This window comes from Notamacropus eugenii, chromosome 1, assembly GCF_028372415.1.
Source record: "Notamacropus eugenii isolate mMacEug1 chromosome 1, mMacEug1.pri_v2, whole genome shotgun sequence".
Taxonomy (NCBI): domain Eukaryota; kingdom Metazoa; phylum Chordata; class Mammalia; order Diprotodontia; family Macropodidae; genus Notamacropus; species Notamacropus eugenii.
Window position 1 is genome coordinate 662,487,891 of NC_092872.1, and position 22,105 is coordinate 662,509,995.

Sequence of the window (22,105 nt, forward strand, 5' to 3'; positions counted from 1 at the left end):
ACAGGAGCCTGGATCCATTATTGAAGGTCTCAGCATAAACTCACGGAGGGAACTTAACCTGATGTGGTGGCCCTGCCCCTACCTGAGTAGCTGATCTTAAGCTCACACTGAATAGCAGCCCTGCCCCCGCCTAAAGCCCTGAGGCTTAGGAGCCCCATTTGAATCTCAGCCCCCAAGCACTGGCTGGGCAGAACTGGAGGCGAGGTGGTTGTGGAGAGGAAACTCAGAAGTCAAGTAACTGGCTGGGAAAATGCCCAGAAAAGGGGAAAAAAATAATAAGACCATAGAAGGCTACTTTCTAGGAGAACAGGTGTCTCCCCCCATCCTTTCTCATGAGGAAGAACAAGGCATACTGTCAGAGGAAGTCAAAGCCCCTGCCTCCAAAGGGGACTGAAACTTGGCAATAGAAGACCTTAAAAAACAAGTTAGCAGCTTACTAAAGGAAAACCAAAAAAATGCTGAGGAAAATAACAGCTTTAAAAAGAGGCTAACTCAATTGGAAAAAGAGGTCCAAAAAGCCAATGAGGAGAAGGAGGGTTTTAAAAAGCAGAATTAGCCAAATGGAGAAGGTTCAAAAGCTTACTGAACAAAATAATTCATTGAAAGAGAGAATTGAGTCCGGGGAAATGAATGACTATGAGTTAAACCAAGAAGTTAGTAAACAAAACCAAAAATTTGAAAAAATAGAAGATAAGGTGAAACAACTCATTGGAAAAACAATTGACCTGGAAAATAGATCCAGGAGAAATAATGTATGGAATTGTTGAGGTTAGGGGTTGCTTGGGACCCCAAAATAACTACATGCTGGGTTCTACTCAAATGAATTCACCCCAAGCCTTCTTTTAGCCAAAGAAGGTCAAAGTTGGTTAAAGCTTCTCAATATTGGGCAGGTTCTTAAGGAATCTCAGCATTCGTATTGCTAATGCCAGAGGCCAGATTGAACTTTGAGCCTTTATAATACTAATGTAAGCAGACTGGATAAAATTTGAACATTTTCATGAATCTTGTCTACACAGGGACTGAGGAAGGAGTTCAGGGGTGGCCTGATATGTACTGTGTTAAAAAAATTACTAATTGTATTTATGTATGCACTGGATCCTGTTATTAATTCCTTAGTGTAATCTCATCCTCCTGATGGGGGAATGAATAGTGAATTAATATAAAATGTAAAAGTTGGGTTCTAATGTGAATTTCTTAAACATGACAATTGGCCAAAGTTCCAATTTTGATTTTGTAAGAATGATAAGGGTATAAGACTTAAGAATGGTAATCTAAAATTGCATCAAGATCAGTTTTGTAGGAGAATGGACATCTGGATTTCTACAGGAAGATAAAGGGAAGAAGATACTGAAATTCTATGCTGAACAAGCATCCAGATCAGAAAACTGTATTAGATGATGTTCCTCCCCAGACTGCTGTATGAGATGGAACTTTTTTTTCCATGTGGTTCAAACCATACCTAAGCAGGAATTCTTTTATTTATTTGTTTGTTCATTTGTTCGTTCATTTGTTCATTCATTCATTTGCTTATTTATTTTTAGTTTTCAACATTCATTTCCACAAGATTTTGAGTTCCAAATTTTCTCTCCATCTCTGTCCTCCCCCCTTCCCAGAACACTGTGCATTCTGATTACCCCTTTCCCCAATCTGCCCTCCCTTCTAACACCCCTCCCTTACCTTATCCTAATCTTCTCTCTTGTCTTGTAGGGCAAGATAGATTTCTATAACCCATTACCTGTATTTCTTATTTCTCAGTTGCATGCAAAAACAGTTCTCAACATTCATTCCTAAAACTTTGAGTTACAACTTCTCTCCCTTCATCCCTCCCCACCCATCCCCACTGAGAAGGCAGGCAACTCAGTATAGGTTATACATGTGTAGTTTTGCAAAAGACTTCCATAATAGTCATGTTGTATAAGACTAACTATATTTTCCTCCAACCTATCCTGCCCCTATTTGTTCTATTCTCTCTTTTGACCTTTCCCTCCCCTAAAGAGTTTTCTTCTAATTACTTCCTCCCTCCCTTTGCCCTGCCCCCTTCTATCATCTCCCTACCCCACTTACCTCCCTGTCCCCTGCTTTTCTGTAGGGTAAGATAGATTTTCATACCAAATTGAGTGTGCATGTTATTCCCTCCTTAAGCCAAATGTGATGAGAGTAAGTTTTCTTTTTCCCTTTCACCTCCCCTCCATTGAAAAAGCTTTTTCTTGCCTCTTATATGAGAGATAATTTTCCCCATTCCATTTTTCCCTTTCTCCTCCCAATATATTCCTCTCACCCTTTAATTTTATTTTTTAGATACCATCCCTTTATATTCAACTCACCCTGTGCCCTCTGTCTAGATATATGTGTATAATCCCTCCAACTACCCAAATACAGAGAAAAGTTTCAAGAGTTACAAATATTATCTTTCCATGTAGGAATATAAACAGTTCAACTTTAGTAAGTCCCTTATGATTTCTCTTTCCTGTTTACCTTTTCATGCTTCTCTTGACTCTTGTGTTTGAAAGTCAAATTCTCTATTCAGCTCTGGTCTTTTCATCAAGAATGCTTGAAAGTCCTCTATTTCATTGAATGACCATTTCCCCCCCTGAAATATTATACTCTGTTTTGCTGGGTAGGTGATTCTTGGTTTTAATCCTACCTCTTTTGCCTTCTGGAATATCATATTCCAAGTCTTTCTATTCCTTAATGTAGAGGCTGCAAGATCTTGTGTTATTCTGATTGTATTTCCACAATTATCAAATTATTTCTTTCTGACTGCTTACAATATTTTCTCCTTGACCTGGGAACTCTGGAATTTGGCTACTATATTCCTAGGAGTTTTTCTTTTCAGATTTCTTTCAGGAGGTGATTGGTAAATTCTTTTAATATTTATTTTACCCTCTGGTTCTAGAATATCAGGGCAGTTTTCCTTGATAATTTCATGAAAGGTGACATCTAGGCTCTTTTTTTGATCACAGCTTTCAAGTAGTCCCATAATTTTCAAATTGCCCCTCCTGAATCTATTTCCCAGATCATTTGTTTTTCCAATGAGATATTTCTCATTGTCTTCTATTTTTTCATTCTTTCGGTTTTGTTTTGTAATTTCTTGGTTTCTCATAAAGTCATTAGCTTCCATCTGCTTCATTCTAATTTTTAAAGAACTATTTTCTTCAGTGAGCTTTTGAACCTTCTTTTCCATTTGGCTAATTCTGCATTTTAAAGCATTCTTCTCCTCATTGAACCTCTTTTGCCATTTGGGTTAGTCTACTTTTAAAGGTGTTATTTTCTTCAGCATTTTTTGGGGTCTCCTTTAGCAATTGTTGACTCACTTTTCATGATTTTCTTTCATCACTCTCATTTCTCTTCCCAATTTTTCCTCCACCTCTCTTACTTGATTTTCAAAATCCTTTTGGAGCTCCTCCATGGCCTAAGATCATTGCATATTTATTTTGGAGGTTTTGGATGCAGAAGCCTTGACTTTTATGTCTTCCTCTGATGGTATGCTTTATTCTTCCTCATCTGAAAGGATGGAAGAAAATACCTGTTCACCAAGAAAGTAACCTTCTATAATCTTATTTTTTCCCCCTTTTTTGGCATTTTCCCAGCCAGTTACTTGACTTTTGATTCCCTTGTCAAGTGGAGAGTATACTCTGGGGACCTGTAAATTCTAATTTCCTCCAAGATGGCACAATCAAGGGAGAGAAGTTTACTCCTCTCCTATCCTATGATCTGGTCTGGGAGCAACTACAAACTTTTCTCCCCAGGATCTGTAAGTAGAATTCCCTCTCAGGATCCTCCACCAGGTCAGTGCTCCTCCTCACCCCAGGAGCCCTACTCAGGGCTGAGACCCAGATCAGCAGCTCAATTGCCCCAGGATCTTTAAGGGGAAGCCTCCAAAAATGGATGCTGCTGCTGCCTGGGGCCAGGACCAGACAGTGTTCCCTTTTCATCCAGGTGAAAGAGTTTTCTCACTGACCTTTGAAACTGTCTTTGCTGTTTGTGCAGTGAGAAATCTCAGAACTGCTGCTGCCGCCCAGGATTCCACCTGCTCCAGTCCTGTCCCTGCCAGCACCGAGTGGCCAAGGCTGGACTCTGCTCTGCTCTGAGTGTGGTGTGATAGACCTTTTCTGTTAGCCTTCCAGGCTGTCTTGGGCTGGAAATCTCTTTCACTCTGCTGGTTTGTGGCTTCTGCTGCTCTGGAATTTGTTTATAGAGTCATTTTTTACAGGTATTTTATGGGCTGTGGAGGTAGAGCTTCTACAGGTCCATCCTTCTACTCTGCCCTCTTGGCTCCACCCCCCTGAGATGACACTTCTAAAAAGACAATTCATTGATTTACCTTCTTTGAGTCTCTGTTATCTGTACTTATGAAAGAGGATTGCCCCCTTGTAATCTGTCAATGTGTTGGTCAACTTTGCTCCCTTCCCATATTCATATAAAGGGGAGATAGATGAAGGTAAGAATTCATAGCAGAAAGAAAGTGAGGAGGTATTGATTGGATTTAGGTGTGGAAACAGAAAAAGGGGGAAGAGTTTGTGGGGAACAAGGAAGGAGTTCTCTTTCCATGGGTTAAAACTCCCAGCTTTAAGTGATCAGAACTGTGACCTATCATGGTTAGGTTTAAAAGCTCAGAAAATTGTGCACAGGCTTGACCAGCTGTTTTAGGGGAAGCCTATCAGAGAGGAGAACATGACATCACATGGCCAATGGATGGTGTGGTGGGTAGTCCAAAATTTGGAACAGTATAAGGGGTTTGGATTGGTCTGAACAAATTGTAGTCTTCCTGTAGCCTTACTTGGGAGCTATCCATTCAGGGGGAATGAATGGAAAGATTAATAAAAGCTTTCCTGATTTCATAACAAGCATTATTCTTTGTTTAAGGTGAGCATGGTTCTCACAGTTGGGAGGGGGAGGTTTGTTAGTTAGGCTCATTTCTCACAATTTGAGGGCTCATCCGGGATCACCAAGCAGACACTAGATTTTGAGAAATTGCACCATAAAGGTAAACCTACCCATCATATTAGTAATACAGTTTTCCTTTTCACATCATGACTCTTCCCATCATTGTTTCCATATATTGTGGGTCAGCAGAAGAAATGAAATGGGAATCTTGGGAAAGTTTTGTGGAAGCCCTGCATGACACACAAAGGCCAGCAAATGATACAGAGCCTATGACTAAATACTCCAAATTTTAAAGCCCGTAAAAGTAAAAGAAAAAATTCAGACCTTCTCTGGTACTAAGAGGGGGCCAGAATTTTTTACTTGAGTTTTCTAGATTGGGGTGCTGGACCCTTATGCCCTGCTGTGTGGAAGGGATAATTGTATGCTATTATTAGACTAGATTTGTGATTAAATTGGTTTAAGGAACTCCCATGGAGAATACACTTTCTACAATGCAAATGTACACCTGCAACTTCTAGATGGTTGCCTGGGGCACAGAGAAATTAAGAGACCTGGCCAGGGTCACATAACCCCTGTGTCATGCCTGGGACTTGAACTCAAGTCTTCTTAACCTTGAAACCTCCTTCTCTATTATGCCACATTACTATAGTATTATTGCTGTGGCCATTTTTTATAATTGAAAAAACTGTGAAGAATTTAATCCATCAATAAATTCCTGTGTATGTTGTTCTATTTTATTTTATTATATATTTAAATTTTTTGTGCCATAAACATTTACTAAATTCTTTTTTTATTTTTATTTTTTAATGTTTAACAATCACTGCCATACAATTGAGATTTTATCCCCCCCCACCTACCCCCCACTACCCCCCTCCCTCCCCACGACTGCATACAATTCTGTATAGATTCTACATATACTTTCCTATTGAGTATATTTTCACTATAGTCATGCTATGTAGTCAGACTAAGATAAATGAAAGAAATCGTACAACAAATCAGAACATGATACACAAACACATACACATACACAAACATGATCTGCTACATTATGTGAGTGACTTCCATATTTCTCTCTCTGAGTGTGGAAGGCATTTTGCCTTGAGATCCACCATTGGGATTTTTTTTTTTTTTGTAAGAAGTTCTTGTGTTATTACAAAAATCTAAGTCTACCAGAAAAAACTCTCACACACTGTGGTCGTTGCTGTGCATAAAGTTCTCCTGGTTCTGCTCCTTTCACTCAGCATCAGGTCATATAAGTCCTTCCAGGCCTCTCTGAAGTCTTCTTGTTCATCATTTCTTATGGCACAATAGTACTCCATTACATTCATATACCATAATTTATTCAGCCATTCCCCAATTGATGGACATCCCCTTGACTTCCAGTTTTTGGCAACTACATAGAGTGCTGCTATAAATATTTTTGTACATGTGGGACCCTTTCCCATTTTTATGATCTCTTGGGGATATAGTCCTAGTAGCAATATTGCTGGGTCAATGGGTATGCACATTTTTGTAGCCCTTTGGGCATAGTTCCAAATTGCTCTCCAGAATGGTTGGATGCGCTCACAGCTCCACCAACAATGAATTAGTGTTCCAACTCTCCCACATCCTCTCCAGCATTTATCATTTTCTTGTTCTGTCATGTTTGCCAATCTTATAGGTGTGATGTGGTACCTCAGAGTTGTTTTCATTTGCATCTCTCTAACCAATAGTGATTTAGAGCATTTTTTCATATGATTATAGATAGTTTTAATTTCTTCCTCTGAAAATTGCCTGTTCATATCCTTTGACCATTTATCAATTGGGGAATGACTTGTATGATTATACATTTGGGTCAGTTCTCTATATATTCTAGAAATGAGGCCTTTATCCCTGAGCTTAGCTGTAAAAATTCTTTCCCAATTTACTATATCCCTCCGGATTTTGGTTGCATTAGGTTTGGTTGTGCAAAAACTTCTCAGTTTAATGTAATCAAAGTTATCCATTTTGCATTTCATAATGCTTTCTATCTCTCCTTTAGTAAAGAATTCTTCCCTTCTCCATAGATCTGATAAATACACTATTCCTTGCTTCTCCAGTTTATTCATGGTATCAATCTTTATACCTAAATCATGTACCCATTTGGACTTTATTCTTGTGTACAGTGTCAGGTATGGGTCTATGCCTAATTTCCGCCACACTGTTATCCAGTTTTCCCAGCAATTTTTGTCAAACAATGAGTTCTTATCCCAGAAGCTGGGGTCCTTGGGTTTATCAAACAGAAGGTTGCTATATTCCTTGCCTACTGCATCTTGAGTGCCAAGTCTATTCCACTTGTCTACCTCTCTGTTTCTTAGCCAATACCAAGTGGTTTTGATAATTGCTGCTTTATAGTAGAGTTTTAGGTCTGGCAGCGCTAGGTTTCTTTTCATTAGTCCCTTTGATATTCTGGACCTTTTGTTTTTCCAAATGAATTTTGATATTATTTTATCCAGCTCTAGAAAGTAATTGTCTGATAGTTTAATTGGTATGGCACTAAATAAGTATATTAATTTGGGTAGAATTGTCATTTTTATTATATTAGCACGGCTTACCCATGAGCAACTAATGTTTTTCCACTTACTTAAATCTGACTTTATTGGTGCAAAAAGTGTCTTGTAATTGTGTTCATATAATCCCTGGGTTTGTTTTGGCAGGTAGACTCCTAAGTATTTTATACTGTCTACCCTAGCTTTAAATGGGATTTCTCTTTCTATCTCTTGCTGTTGGACTTTGTTGCTAATATATAGGAACGCAGAAGATTTGTGTGGGTTTATTTTGTAACCTGCAACTTTGCCAAAGTTGTTTATTAATTCAAGTAATTTTTTACTTGAATCTCTGGGATTCTCTAGGTAAATCATCATATCATCTGCAAAGAGTGATAACTTAGTTTCTTCTTTGGCTATTCTTATTCCTTGAATATCTTTATCTTGTCTAATTGCTACAGCTAACATTTCTAGTACCATATTGAATAATAGTGGTGATAATGGACAACCTTGTTTCACCCCTGATCTTATTGGGAATGCATCTAGCTTATCCCCATTGCATATAATGCTTGCTGAAGGTTTTAGATAGATACTGCTTATTATTTTATGGAAAGTTCCCTTTATTCCTACGTTCTCCAATGTTTTTAGTAGGAATGGATGTTGTATTTTGTCAAAAGCTTTTCCTGCATCTATTGAGATAATCATGTGGTTTTTGTTAGCTTTGTTGTTGATGTGATTGATAATGCTAATAGTTTTCCTAATATTGAACCCCAGCCCTGTAGTCCTGGTATGAATCCTACCTGATCATAATGTATTAATCTCGTGATAAGATGCTGTATTCGTTTTGCTAAAATCTTATTTAAAATTTTTGCATCTATATTCATTAGGGAAATTGGTCTATAATTTTCTTTCTCTGTTTTGTCTCTTCCTGGTTTGGGTATCAAAACCATATTTGTATCATAGAAAGAATTTGGGAGGACTCCTTCTTCCCCAATTTTCAAGAATAGTGTATGTAGTATTGGAATTAACTGTTCTTTAAATGTTTGATAGAATTCACTTGTGAATCCATCTGGCCCTGGAGATTTTTTCCTAGGGAGTTCATTGATGGCTTGTTCAATTTCTTTTTCTGAGATGGGGTTGTTTAAGTATTCAACTTCCTCTTCTGTTAATCTGGGCAATTTGTATTTTTTAAAATATTCATCCATCTCGTTTAGATTATCGAATTTGTGGGCATAAAGTTGGGCAAAGTAGTTTCTAATTATTGTTTTAATTTCCTCCTCATTGGAGGTGAGTTCACCCCTTTCATTTTTAATATTAGTAATTTGGTTTTCTTCTTTCTTTTTTTAAATCAGATTGACCAAAGGTTTATCAATTTTATTAGTTTTTTCATAAAACCAACTATTGGTTTTATTTATTAATTCAATAGTTTTCTTAATTTCAATTTTATTAATCTCTCCTTTGGTTTTCAGTATTTCTAATTTGGTATTTACTTGGGGATTTTCAATTTGTTCTTTTTCTAGCTTTTTCAACTGCAAGCCTAAGTCATTGATCTCCTCTTTCTCTATTTTATTTATGTAAGCATTCAAAGATATAAAACTTCCTCTAATAACTGCTTTTGCAGTATCCCATAAGTTTTGGTATGTTGTCTCACTATTGTCATTCTCTTGAATGAAATTGTTGATTGTTTCTATGATTTCTTCTTTAACCCAACCCTTCTTTAGAATTAGATTATTTAGTTTCCAATTGATTTTTGGTTTCTCTTTCCATGGCCTTTTATTACATGTAATTTTTAATGCATTATGATCTGAAAAGGATGCATTGATTATCTCTACCTTTCTTCACTGGATTGTGAGATTTTTATGTCCTAGTGCATGGTCAATTTTTGTAAATGTTCCATGTACCGCTGAGAAAAAGGTATATTCCTTTCTATTCCCATTTAATTTTCTCCAAAGATCTATCATATCTACCTTATCCAGAGTTTTATTTACCTCCTTAACCTCTTTCTTGTTTATTTTGAGGTTGGATTTATCGAGTTCAGAGAGGGGGAGGTTGAGGTCCCCCACTAGTATAGTTTTGCTATCAATTTCTTCCTTCAACTCCCCCAACCTCTCCTCTAAGAATCTGGATGCTATACCACTTGGAGCATACATGTTTAGTAATGATATTGCTTCATTGTCTATGGTGCCTTTTAGCAGGATATAGTTTCCATCCTTATCCCTTTTGATTAGATCTATTTCTGCTTTCGCTTTGTCTGAGATTAGGATTGCTACTCCTGCCTTTCTTACATGAGCTGAAGCACAATATATTCTGCTCCATCCTTTGACCTTTATCCTATGTGTATCCCCCCGTTTCAAATGTGTTTCTTGAAAGCAGCATATTGTTGGATTATGGCTTTTAATCCATTCTGCTATCTGTCTCCGTTTTATGGGAGAGTTCATTCCATTCACATTCACAGTTATGATTACAATCTGTGTATTTCCCTCCAACCTCTTTCCCACCATTTGTGCTTTTAGCTCTCCCGTCTCCCTTCCCCTCCTTAATAGTATTCACTTTTCTCCCCCTCCTCTTGCAGCCTTCCCCTCCTTCTTTTAGCCCCCCTCCCTTTTACTACCCTTTACTCTTATTGCTTCTTTCCTCCCTTTTAGCCACCCTCCCCTTTCTTCCCCCTTCCCCTCCTACTACCTATAGAGCTAGTTAGGATTATCTACTTAAGATTATTGTTCCCTCCTTTGAACAAATCAGATGAGAGTACCTCTCAAACAATGCTCATCTCCCTCCCCTCCTTCCCTCTACTATGGTTTTGTACTTCTTCCTGTGATATACTTTGCCATTTTCTGCTTCCCCCTTTCCACACCTCCTATTACATTCCCTTCTCATACTTAAATCATATTTTTGACATGACATCATTTACTTTATGCCCGTTCCCTCTACATATATCCCTTTTATCATAATAGCTGCACAGTTCTCAAGATTAACAGGTATCATCTTCCCTTATAGGGAGGTAAACAGTTTGCCCTAATTGAGTAGCAAGTTTTTGTTTTTGTTTTTCCCCTCTGTTTACCTTTTTATGATTCTCTGGAGACCTGCATTTGAAGATCAAATTGTCTATTGAGTTCTGGTGTTTTGGTCAGGAAGCTCTGGAAATCCCTTATTTCGTTGAATGACTTTCTCCTTGCCTGAAATGTTATGCTGAACTTTGCTGGGTAGTTGATCCTTGGTTGAAGTCCCAACTCCTTTGCCTTACGGAATATTGGGTTCCAATTCTTTCGATCTTTTAATGTAGAAGCTGCAAGGTCCTGTGTGATCCTGACTGTGTGTCCTTGATATTTGAATTGTTTCTTTCTGGCTGCTTGTAGTATTTTTCTCCTTCACTTGATAGCTCTGGAATTTGGCAACGATATTTCTTGGGGTTTTGAGTTTGGGATCCCTTTCGGGAGGGGAACGGTGGATTCTTTCGATGACTATTTTGCCCTCTGAGTCTAGTACTTCTGGGCAGTTTTCCTTGATGATTTCCTGGAAGATATTGTCCAGACTCTTTTCTTCATCATGGGTTTCTGGCAGGCCAATAATTCTTAAATTTTCTCTCCTGGGTCTATTTTCCAGGTCAGTTGTTTTTCCAATTAAATATTTTACATTTTCTTCTATCTTTTCATTCTTTAGATTTTGTTTGACTGATTCTTGTTGCCTCATTGAGTCATTAGTTTCTACTTGCCCAATTCTAATCTTCATCGTATTGTTTTCTTCAGTTAGCTTTTGCATCTCCTTTTCCATCTGACCAATTTTTCCCTTTAAGGAGCTATTTTCTCCATTTAATTTTTGTACTTCTTTTTCCATTCGACCAATTTTCCAAGTTAGGTTTTGGGTTTCCTTTTCCATCTGATCAATTTTCCCAATTAGGTTTTGGGTTTCCTTTTCCATTTGATTAACTCTTCCTTTTAGGGAATTATTCTCTCCAGTTAATTTTTGAACTTCCTTTTCCATTTCTTCAATTTTCTTTTTCAGAGTGATGTTCTCATCAGTGAATTCTTTTTTTATAATTTTAAAATCATTGGCCAGTTTTTCTTTTATATCCTTCTTCAGATGTTCCAGGTAATCTAGTTGTGCTTGGGAGAAATTCATAGTCCCATCTGAGGTTTCAGATGGAAGTACAGTCTCAGCTCTGACCTCTTTGGTGTTTGTGTTTTGGTCCTTATCCCCATAGAAAGATTCTATGGTTTTTTCACTTTTCGTCTGCTTTTTCCGATTCATGATGTTGGCTGAGTGTTGTAGCTTTTGGTTCTTTCAGTCAGGAGATACAGATCTTTTAAGTTGAGTTGATGTGTGTCTAGGCTAAAAGCAGGCTTTTTTTTTGTTGTTGTTGTTTCCCAGATCAACCCTGGGGTTAGCTTGTTAGGTGTGTGGGAGGGGTGGTCTGGTCTCAGGAGATCTCCTCAGCTGACTTGAGGCAAAGGCAAGGTCAGGGGATGGTGATCCCAGCTTCCCTATTGTCTTCCCTTTTCCCCTGGAGGGCTGGGGCGCGCCTAGAAGCTAATGCATGTTTCCGTCCCTCCTGGGGCTCGTCTCCTGGCGCTGAGGCTTGCCTGGGTCTCAGTGCGAATTTTCTCTGCCCTGGGTCATCTGTCCCTCCAGATCACCTCCGCCACAGTAGGAAGAATCCCCCCTTGCCACTTTTCCAGCCTCTGGTGTTATGAGACCACCCGCCCCCTTCTGCTGTTCCCGCTGATCCAGGATTAATCTGGGGAAGAATTTTATGGTTCTCTCACGGTCATCAGGGGGGAGGAGAGAGCACCTACTGATCACTCCGCCATCCCAGCTCCTGGAAGTTCAAGTAGTTGACCCACCGAAGTCCAGTCTTCAGGCTGAAGGTTTCAAGGGCTGCTGCGCTGATATCTGGTGCTCAGCGGCTCTCATTGGCTCGGCCTGGCTTATTTCCTGCTCCGCTGGTCTTGCCCGCCACTCTCGGGCCCCTCAGGTCCCCTCCGCCCTGCCGCGCCGACCACGCTGCACCCTCGGAACAGATCCCTCCCGTGGACCCTCCAGTCCATCCTGGGCTCCAAATCCGTCAAAGTCCGTCACCCACTGGATTCTACACCTCCAAAGTCTGGTCAGACTCTCCCCCCAGAGATATCCAGAGGAGTTTTTCCAGGAGCTTAGGTGAGTCGTTGCTTTCACTCCGCCATCTTCTAATTAAGTTCTCTAAATTCTTAACTTTATTTGAATAAAATACAAGCTAAGAAAATCATTAGAGTAGTTCATTTTAAGAAAAGTATGAAAAAGGAGGGGGATTGCTACATAAAGTTTACAAACCATAGGCTTAGATGCTTAGTCCTCTCTCCCTTCTAGCTCAGAATCTGTGAGCACTAACTAGCTCACCTGGGACAAGATGGCTTCTAAGATCTTTCACAGGTCTATATTTTATGATTGGTTGTCCATTTATCACATTCTTGTCAATCTGGCTGCCATGGTCAATGACTGACATTGTTTTTATACTAGGTGTCACTCAGGGTTCTAGGTTAACAGGATCTTTGAGAGAAGCTTTCTGATAATAAATAATGTATCTACTTCTAGGCAATAGTCAAAAAGAATCTTGTATATTCTGACTTTACAAATCTCATAGAAAAGCTGGTTAGGTTAGTGGTCATGGAGTGGGTCACAAATCATTTCCCATCTCCCCACTTGGAGTTGACTGATCTCAGGAGGCCTCCTCTTCTCCAAAATGACTGATACTGTTCTTGGAGGTGATATTGATTTTTGAAAGGTCCCCTCCCCTCCAAAACAGTTTTCCCACCCGTTAGTTCATGTATGAAATTCCTTTATCAAGGAACAAAATGTGTTCTCTTTCAAAATGAGAGGAACCTGAAAAAAGCATGTGAGAGGGAGCACAGTAACAAAGGTTTATCCCTTTCTTCATAACATGAGCTTGGGAGTGGTGGAATTGTCTAATGTCTGAGAATGAGAGAGAATACCAGAGAGGGAGGAATCAAGATAGGAAAAGGGAGGACAACTTTGCCTACTTGAAAGTTAAGTTTCCATGGTGGACCATCAGATGGGTAGAGCAGGGGGGCACAGGGACATAAGACCACAAGGTTTTAATCAAACAGAGAAGAATGGCAGCAATGCAGAAGAGGTAATGCTTGGTGAAGAGGAAGAAAATCATCTCCTTGGTGATGTAGATGACATGAATAAAGATGAAGCAATACAGGAACATGGCAAATTGATTCTGGGGGAGCAGGAGGTCTTGGAATCCTCCTGGGAACTGTAGGGGGAAAAAAAGAGAATGAAACACAACCCAGTCTCAGGTCATTGGGAAGGATTCTTACCTGCTCTAGAGACAGGACTTCTGTGGCTATGGCTCCAACAACCACCCTACTCTGCCTTCATCTTGAATCTGGGAGAGTAAAGGCACTTATTCTCCACCAACCTTTCTCAGACCCAGCCACCTATCTCTCTGTGCTACCTTCAGGCATCTGTGTCACTAATGTCTAATGATCTGGTTCTAATCTTCCAGAAAGTAGAGATCAAAATCAATTGCATAAGAACAGAATGGAGAACCCTAGTTTGGCATTGGTTCAGAAGACCACTAACTCAATATGAACCAGGAATGGATACTGAAAAAAAAAAAACCTAATGGAATTGGAGCTCTTTGTATGATGATCTATTTGCTACCATACCCAAACTTATACTTAACCAACTTTTGAGAGAATTGTAGGACAAGATTGAGCATGGTCTATTTTGTGGTTGGGAGCCTTATGTTTCTGACTTTTTTTTCTCCTGTAAAGACCTGTAAATGTCCTATGCAAGTCCCATGTTTCCTGGAAGCCCAGAAATCTGTCACTGATAGCAGCGCTGAGGAATGACTTGGGAAAAAATTAAACCATGCCCAAATAGTGTCATTAATAAATCCATATCACGCTGGAGGATGTTCTTTAAATAGTATGCTATGGAACTCTGAACTCATCCTGCCTTATTCAACTTTTGTATGAATAACTAGAAAGCACAAAAAAGGCATATTTATCAAATATATGGATGACACCAAACTGGGATTATATTTCATGTAACTAATAGAATCAGAATATAAAAGGTTTTGATGAGCTGCAACAATTGGCCGAAATTGATAATAATAATAAGTGGCAGTAGTAGTAAACCTCAGTATTTTCAAAGATCTACAAATTCCTTGGTACGGATACTCCAACAACCACTACAGATCACAACTGCTCCTATACCTTAGTAGATGGTCTTTGTGGGTTGTTATAGTTGGAAAAAACAATAACAGCTCCTTAATTGGTGACCAACTTGGCACTGAACCTCCTTAGTAGCAAGACTGATCTTCAATGTGACCCTTGCTTGAAATATTTTCAACATGGTAGGCCTTGCCAGAACTTGTGAAACCCAGGCATTAGCTTTCTAGAACTTAGGGCCACCTCCAAGATGAGGGAGAGTAACAGAATTTTGATGGATTAACAAGGTCAATACAGCCTCAAAAACAGAGTTAATACAACCTCAATGTCTCTATCAGCAGAACCTAAAGACTGGCAGGTATCACCACCAAAGTGAATAAGTCTTTGAGTATGGGCCAGGTGAAAGACTGTCTGTTGTCCAAGGTGAGTCTAACCTAGTTTGGAGAGATTTATTTAGCCACAGCAATTCTCAAACTCCGTCTACTAAATTGTAGAGGGGTTGTGATTCTTATACGTGGAAGGAGTATCTGCATTGTTGAAATCATAGCTCTTTGAAAAATAGGACAGAAAATCTGGTATTTTATATCACAAAATCAATTGCCTAAGAAAAGAAAGCAGGAGACATCACATGACAGCAATTCAAAAGACTCCCAATTCAATGTGAGCCAACAATATGATTTGCTATTGAACAAGCTAATATGATTATAGGTTCTCTTGAAAGTGATATAGTGTTCCAGATCCAAGGAGGAGGGAGGGGTGTCAGATATTCCATTGGCCTGAACGCTATTAAAGAATTATTTACAGCTTTGGACATCAAATTTTATGAAGCATATTATTAAAAATACTTAAATTACATCGATAAACTAGAGTATGTCTAGACAAAAGTAACAATTGAGGGGATTTGGGTTTTTTAACTTGAAGAGGATTGGGAAGCATGATATTTAAAAGATTGTGACATGGGAATTTCATCAATTAACATATTCTTTATCTCTAAAAGTTAGAATTAGGACTAATTAGAGACAAGTTTTCCCCTAATAAAATAAAAGAACTTTATAACAGAACTGTCCAACAATGGGCAGCACCCAGAAGTGATGAACTTGCCATGACTGGAAAAGTTTAAACAAAAACCGAATGACCATTTATCAAGCAATGATTTATAGAGAAAATTGCTGCATTGAATAGGAGGAATGACATCCAAGGTCCCAGCAACCTTTATGACTCTATGATGCTAACAAAACTCCATGTGAGTTAAGTGAACCTAGAATAAATATGTCTTTCACAAGTATGGAAACCAAGGCCAGGTGAGGGGAGTGACTTGTCTAAGGTCACACTGGAAAGAATTCTGATAATACCTTCCATTTGCACTGTATGTATCTTGCATGTCAAGTTATTTATGTGTTGTCTCCCTATTCAAATGCCTATAAGCTCCGTGAGGGTAGGAACCATGTTTATGCCTGTCTTTGTACACCCAGCGCTAAAGGGCCAGCATAAGGACAGCGAAAGAAATGCTTGTTGAGTTGCTGTCCCTAGATTAAGGGTAAGAGGATGCAGGTTCAGATTCTGGATCTATCACTGACCTGTGTGATTTTAGGACTTAGCTTTCTGGACCTCAGTTTATTTCTCTGTAAAATAAGGGATCCTGAATAAGACGACCTCAGAGGCTCCTTTTCCAGGGCAAATCCTATGATCACTGCACCTGTGATCTATGGGAAACGTTAAGCCCGACATTTGAGCCCCACGGGAGGGCGATGGATTCTCCCACAGGCCCCTGGGATCCCTGTCAGGCACCTACCAGCCGAGATGGTGGCTGCTGGTGCAGCTGCTCCATCGTCTCCTCATGTTGCCGCTGACGCTCGTTCTCCTCGTGCAAGTACTTCAGCCTGGTCAGTTCAAACTCCATTCGCACCTTCTCCAGCTCCAACTCGGCGATGCGCTGGGACGCTGCCTCCCGGAGCTCTGTGGAAGGCTCAGGCTCGTCGCCAGAGGGCCCCTTGCCTGGAGGGGGCTTCGAGGAGAGAGACTCCATGGCCTGGACCTTCGTCTGCTTCATTTCCTCTTGAGGGCTGCTCTCCGCATTGGCCCCACTCTCCTCTAGGAAGTCATAGGAGGAGTCTTGGGTCACATATGGCACGTCCTGCAAGAGCAGAGAGAAAGCGAGAGCAAGGGAGAGAGAGAGGGAGGGAGAGAAGGAAGAAGGGAAGGAGAGAGAGAGAGAGAGAGAGAGAGAGAGAGAGAGAGAGAGAGAGAGAGAGAGAGAGAGAGAGAGAGAGATGAAGTGGGCACAGTTTTAAAGAAACACCCTAGGGCCTCCTTCACACCTAACCTCTCCCTCCATAACTTCACACCCATCTCTCTGGAAGGAAAAATCTCTAATCAACTCACTGACACCAAAAGTGTTGTCCTCAGGGAGATTTGTGATTTTTAAAAAGTGGGCAGGCTAAGGAGCAAAGTTCCCAGTGTTGGATTTTCAGACCTGGAAACAGACCAATGTGGGGGTGGGAGTGGGATGGGGGGGCAATGATGACTGGGAGGTTGGGTTTTCTTCATGTCCCTTAAACTATAAGCACTGGAGCAGGGGAGTAAGGAGTAGTCCCTCCCATCTCTGTCACTACATGACCTTAGAGAAGTCACTCTTACTTCTCTGATTTCCTCATCTATAAAATGAGAGAGATGGCCTAAAATGATCTCTAAGGCCTCTTTCCAGCTCTAAAATTCTGCAATTCTATGACCTCTATTAACATGAGGTCAGCCCTACACTGTGTGCCATGGGGGGTACAGAAGATGGAAGAGACATGACCCCTCCATGAGGGATCTTCTGATGTGAGGAGGCAGGTACAAGGTCCTCACCCTCCTAGTTAGGAGGAGACCAACCTATGGTCCCCACCCTTCTTTTATGAGGGGACAGCCATGGTCCCACCCACCTGTTGTGAGGAGGGAAGACCTATGACCCCCACCCTGCCATTGTGAGGTGACACACATGAGTCCCTCCCATCTTTTCAGCAGGTACTTTCACTCCACTGATGGGAAAGAACACCCTGGATTTGGAGGCAAAGGCTTCTTTTCAAATCCTGGCCATTATGACTACCTGCATGGTCCCTCTTTGAGCCTCTGGTTTTGTTTTTGTTCTTTTTATTTTAATTTGTAAAGTGAGGGGGCTGTTCTAAATCAGGAGTTCTTTACCTTTCTGGTGCCATGGACCCTTTTGGTAATCCAGTGAAGCCTTTGCACCCCTTTTCAGGATTAGAAAGAAAACCTATTATATTGAAATAGTCACAATGCACATGTATACATGTATGAACACACAATAAACACAATGCATGTATGTACATACACATACACACATGTATGTGTATATATACATATATGCACACCATGACTTTCCCCATCACAGTTTCAACATATTGCAGGTTGGCATAAGAAATTAAATGGAAATTTTTGGAGAGTTTTGTGAAAGCAGCAGACAACTCACAAAGGCCGACAGATGACACAGAAAAAGTTTAGAAACTCAGAAATGTATAAATATGTGTATAGTATCATATAATATCAATATATTTTACCTTTTAATACAATATTTCAGGGTTCTTCTCCAGTGTGAAAGGAGGGCCAAAAAATTTTACATGAATTTTCTAGAGGGTGGGGATGCTGAGCCACTCACTCCCATGATGTGAAAGGAATAACTGTACACATATACATACACATATACACACATATACCTACATGATATACATGTATACACAGATAATACATATACATGTATGTTTGCATGTATATATGTGCATATGCATACATATCTGTGTTTATAAAATCAAGTTCATGGACCTCAGATTAATCACCCCTTTTCTAGTTGATCTTTCAAGTCCTTTTGAGTTCTGAATCCAATTGGTCACCTGGTAGGAGTAGTGAGCAGAAGGGGTGAAAGGGAGGTGAAACCCATGGAGGGGGAAAATGACCATGGAAAAGTGGGGCAGTAGGTATTGTGGAACAACTTTGCTGGTTTCACTACGTTTTCTTTTGTTTTTGAGAGCTGACCCTGAGCCCAGGAGACTGTGAAAAATGCCAGACTCCCAATAAGTCAGTCAACAAGCATTTATTTGTTGGGTGCCTACTGTGTGCTAGTCACTGCTGAGCACTGGAGATATGAAAATAAGGCAAAGAAAAAACAACCCCTGCTCTCAAGGAGCTCATAGTCTAAAGGGGGAGACCACATGCAAATACCTTCATACAAATAGGATACGTACAGTGGTATGGTGGAGGTAATCTCAGGGGGAAGGAACTAAAATTGAGGCCTGGGAGAAAGCCTCTTGTTGAAGATGGAGCTTTAGCTGAGACTGGAATAATCCAGGGGAGCTGAGGAGCCAGAGATAAGACTCCAAGGGAAATGATGAGATCACCAAGGCAAATTGTGTAGAGAGAGGAGAGATCAGGGATGGAGTCTCTGGGGACCCTCATGGTTAATGGGTATGAAGTGAATGAAGATCCAGCAGAGACTGAGGATAGGTCAGATAGGCAGGAAGAAAACCAGGAGAGAGCAGTGTCACCAAAATCTAGAAAGGTGACAAAGCTGCAAAGAGATCAGTAAGGTATGTTGTTCCACTGGTATTTTCAGCCAATTCTGACTCCTCATGACCCCATTTGATGTTCTCTTGATAAGAATACTGGAGCAGTTTGCCCTTTCCTTCTCTAGATCATTTTGCACACGAGGAAACTGAAGTAAACAGAGTCAAGTGACTTGCCCAAGGTCACACAGCTAGTAAGTGTCTGAGGCTGGATTTGAACTCAAGAAGATGAATCTTCCTGACTCCAGGCAGAGCACTCTATCCCGTGCACCACCTAGTTGCCCAATAAGGTAGATATAATGAGGTATATAGAGAGTAGCAAGGGATATTTGAGTGACAAATTTTCCTTCTGCGTGAAGAGTATGCCATCTTATCCAGCATCTTTGGTGTCTTTCAGGAGATCAAATATATTTGGATAATCCCAGTCCCCTGATTGCCACTATTTAATGATACCCCATGAGAATAACTAGGGGAGGGGTAGTCAAGTTCCAGGGGTCTTACTCTTACCGTGGAAACCCCTTGTTCTTCCAAGACTGGAGAGTCGATAGCACACAATGGCTCAGCCAGGCAACCCTCGCTCTCATCATATCTAGGCTTCAGAATCTCTCTGACCTCTGCAGTCATCTGAACAACCAAAATGGATCTGATTTAAGCCAAAGAAGCACTTCCAGAGCACTGGCTTGGCTTCACCAGATTCTATCCTCAGTCACCATCACAATCCCCTGCCCTCATAATATCCTACATTCCACTGGTTGCTAGGGGCCTGGACTACAGATTTCTTTACTCAGAAACAGAGAAGGTAGTTGCTGACTTGGTCTAGTGTGTGTCACTAGAAAGGCTTCCTAGCTCCAAAGTCTCTCTCTTTCTCCCATTGACTTGCCAGAGAACTTAGAATTCTACTGTTAGAACTCCATTCTTTTGGGTTAAGTATTGCCTTTCCCAAATTCCTTTTTGAAAATACAAATCCTCCCAGACAGTGTATACATTCAGCTCCTGTCTGGCTCAGTATGGATGAATTTGTCAATCTGCCCTTAGAAAGGGAACATAAAGGTTATATGTATGGTGATACTGGTTAGGAGAAGGGGGACATTAAGATAAATGTGCCAGTTTTAACGATTTTTGCCAAGTACCACCTCCTGTCCCAATGAACTGTCCAAATCTCATTGTCCTTGAAGGCCCACACCAAATCCTTCATTTCTTTATGAAACTTTCTATAATTATTCTACCCCTCTTGCATATCCCTCCAAATACTAAGAGTCTGGGCTATCCAACTTGTCCCTTATTATTCTGGATAATGCCATCTAGTTGGTTCATGTCTGGGTAGCCAAAGGCTCCAAGTTCATTTGCATAAGACCATCCTCATTGGTGGAGATTGATTACTCAATGCTGCAACCTGAGGGGGAAGCTGGTAAGAGTTGAGAGCTTAGGAAAAGAGGGAGCCTGATTTTTTTGGTTTTGAGGGAGAAGGTCTTTTTCTTGGAGAGACTCCTGAAGGGAGAGAAAGGAAGAGGATATGATGCAGACAGGCCTTTTCCCAGAGTCTTTCTTTCCTTTCAGGGAATTTTCCCTGAAGTGAATCTGGGACAATGGGACCTCTCTCTCAAATCTGGAAGTCAAAAAAACTAGAAGAATCTCTCTTCTCTCCAACTCTTCTCAACTTCACCTGCCATTAGGCATAAAGAACTGAGTAATCAATCACCACCAAGGAGAAGAATCATATGCAAATAGGATTATATTTGTTAACCCTCTAATCCTTGAGGATGTTGCTTTATTTCTGTCTCTTTCTTAGTATCTAGCCTAGAGCTGAGCGTACCTGCTGACTAAGTGAGAGACAGAAAAGTCTGGCATTTCATTGTGTAATGAAAGGGAGCATTGGACTAGGAGTTAGGAGACATCTTTGAGAGTGAAGGAGAAATAGCAGCAGCCACGGTCACCTCCAAATCATGATCAGGTAGGTAGTGGCGGAGAACTTTAGAGGAGGTCTCTACCCATAACACATCTATCAAAGCGGGTTGTGGCTTCATTCTGCTAATGACCTTTTCATTGTAGAATAATGGAGACCAAATGAATCGAACATCTAAGATTTAGACTTGGAAGAGACCTTTGTGTTGTCATTCAGTCATATCTGATTCTTCATGACCACAGCATGCCAATAGTTTCCATGGGTTTTTCTTGGCAAAGATACTGGAGTATTTTGCCATTTCCTTCTCTGATGATTTAGGGGCAATCAGAGGTTAAAAGAATTGCCCAGAGTCACACAGCTAGTAAGTGATTGAGGATGAATTTGAGCTCAGGTCTTTCTGACTCCAGGGCCACTGCTCTCCACTGAGTCATCTAGCTGCCTCCTGGAAGAGACCCTAGAGAATATCTAAACCATCCCCTTCAAATGAACAAACATTTTATTAGATACTTTATCATTCATTGTGGCTTTTTAAAAAATTCTTTTAAAACATATCCTGTTCTTGGGATAGGTATTTTTTTCTTCTCTAGGGAGGAATTGAGTAGCCTAAGAGACTAGCATGTAGTATCTTGTGTTGGCTAAGGGCACCCCCTTGTGGTCATGTCTCATCTCTTCAATGTCTGTGTTGGCTAGAGGGCAGAGGAGGAAGAGTAAGGATCAGAAGGTATTTGGGATGGGTGAAGATGGCCACCACTCCCTACCCCAGCACCTTGTGGAGAGGGAAGAAACATCAATGGAATGGTGTCCCTCTGTTAGGTGGAGAACTATCCCTGGACACACAGGAGGCAGTTTCTACTTCTAGAACAGAGTCTATTCTTAGAGTTCCGTGCCCCAGGTAAAGGACTGAGGTCAGGATTCATATCTGAGCCCTCTGGGCAACAAAATGGACCCTGGGTCAGATTGGCAGGTCTTGGGAAGAGAGCCAAGTCTAGAGTTCAGACATGTAGGTAGCCAAAATCAAGCAGGAACAGCAATAGGTTAGTTAGGATCTAGATTATACCAGATTATAAGATCTGAGGC

The 22,105-nt window shown here is 40.5% G+C and overlaps 1 protein-coding gene across 2 annotated transcripts; it reads right to left on the bottom strand.

Moving 5' to 3' along the window:
- Window positions 1-11,037: 11,037 nt before the first annotated feature.
- On the bottom strand, window positions 11,038-20,387 carry TMEM247 (transmembrane protein 247). Of its 2 annotated transcripts, XM_072635702.1 has the most exons (4): window positions 20,259-20,387; window positions 19,633-19,749; window positions 16,362-16,703; window positions 11,038-13,647 (listed from the first exon to the last, which is right to left on the bottom strand). In XM_072635702.1, the coding sequence occupies exons 2-4, from the start codon at window positions 19,747-19,749 to the stop codon at window positions 13,402-13,404; spliced, it is 705 nt and encodes a 234-aa protein (XP_072491803.1). In that variant the 5' UTR covers window positions 20,259-20,387; the 3' UTR covers window positions 11,038-13,401. The 2 variants fall into 2 exon arrangements, with proteins under 2 accessions (XP_072491803.1, XP_072491804.1); XM_072635703.1 differs by lacking the exons at window positions 19,633-19,749; window positions 20,259-20,387 and adding an exon at window positions 17,325-17,410.
- Between the last annotated feature and the right edge of the window lie 1,718 nt (window positions 20,388-22,105).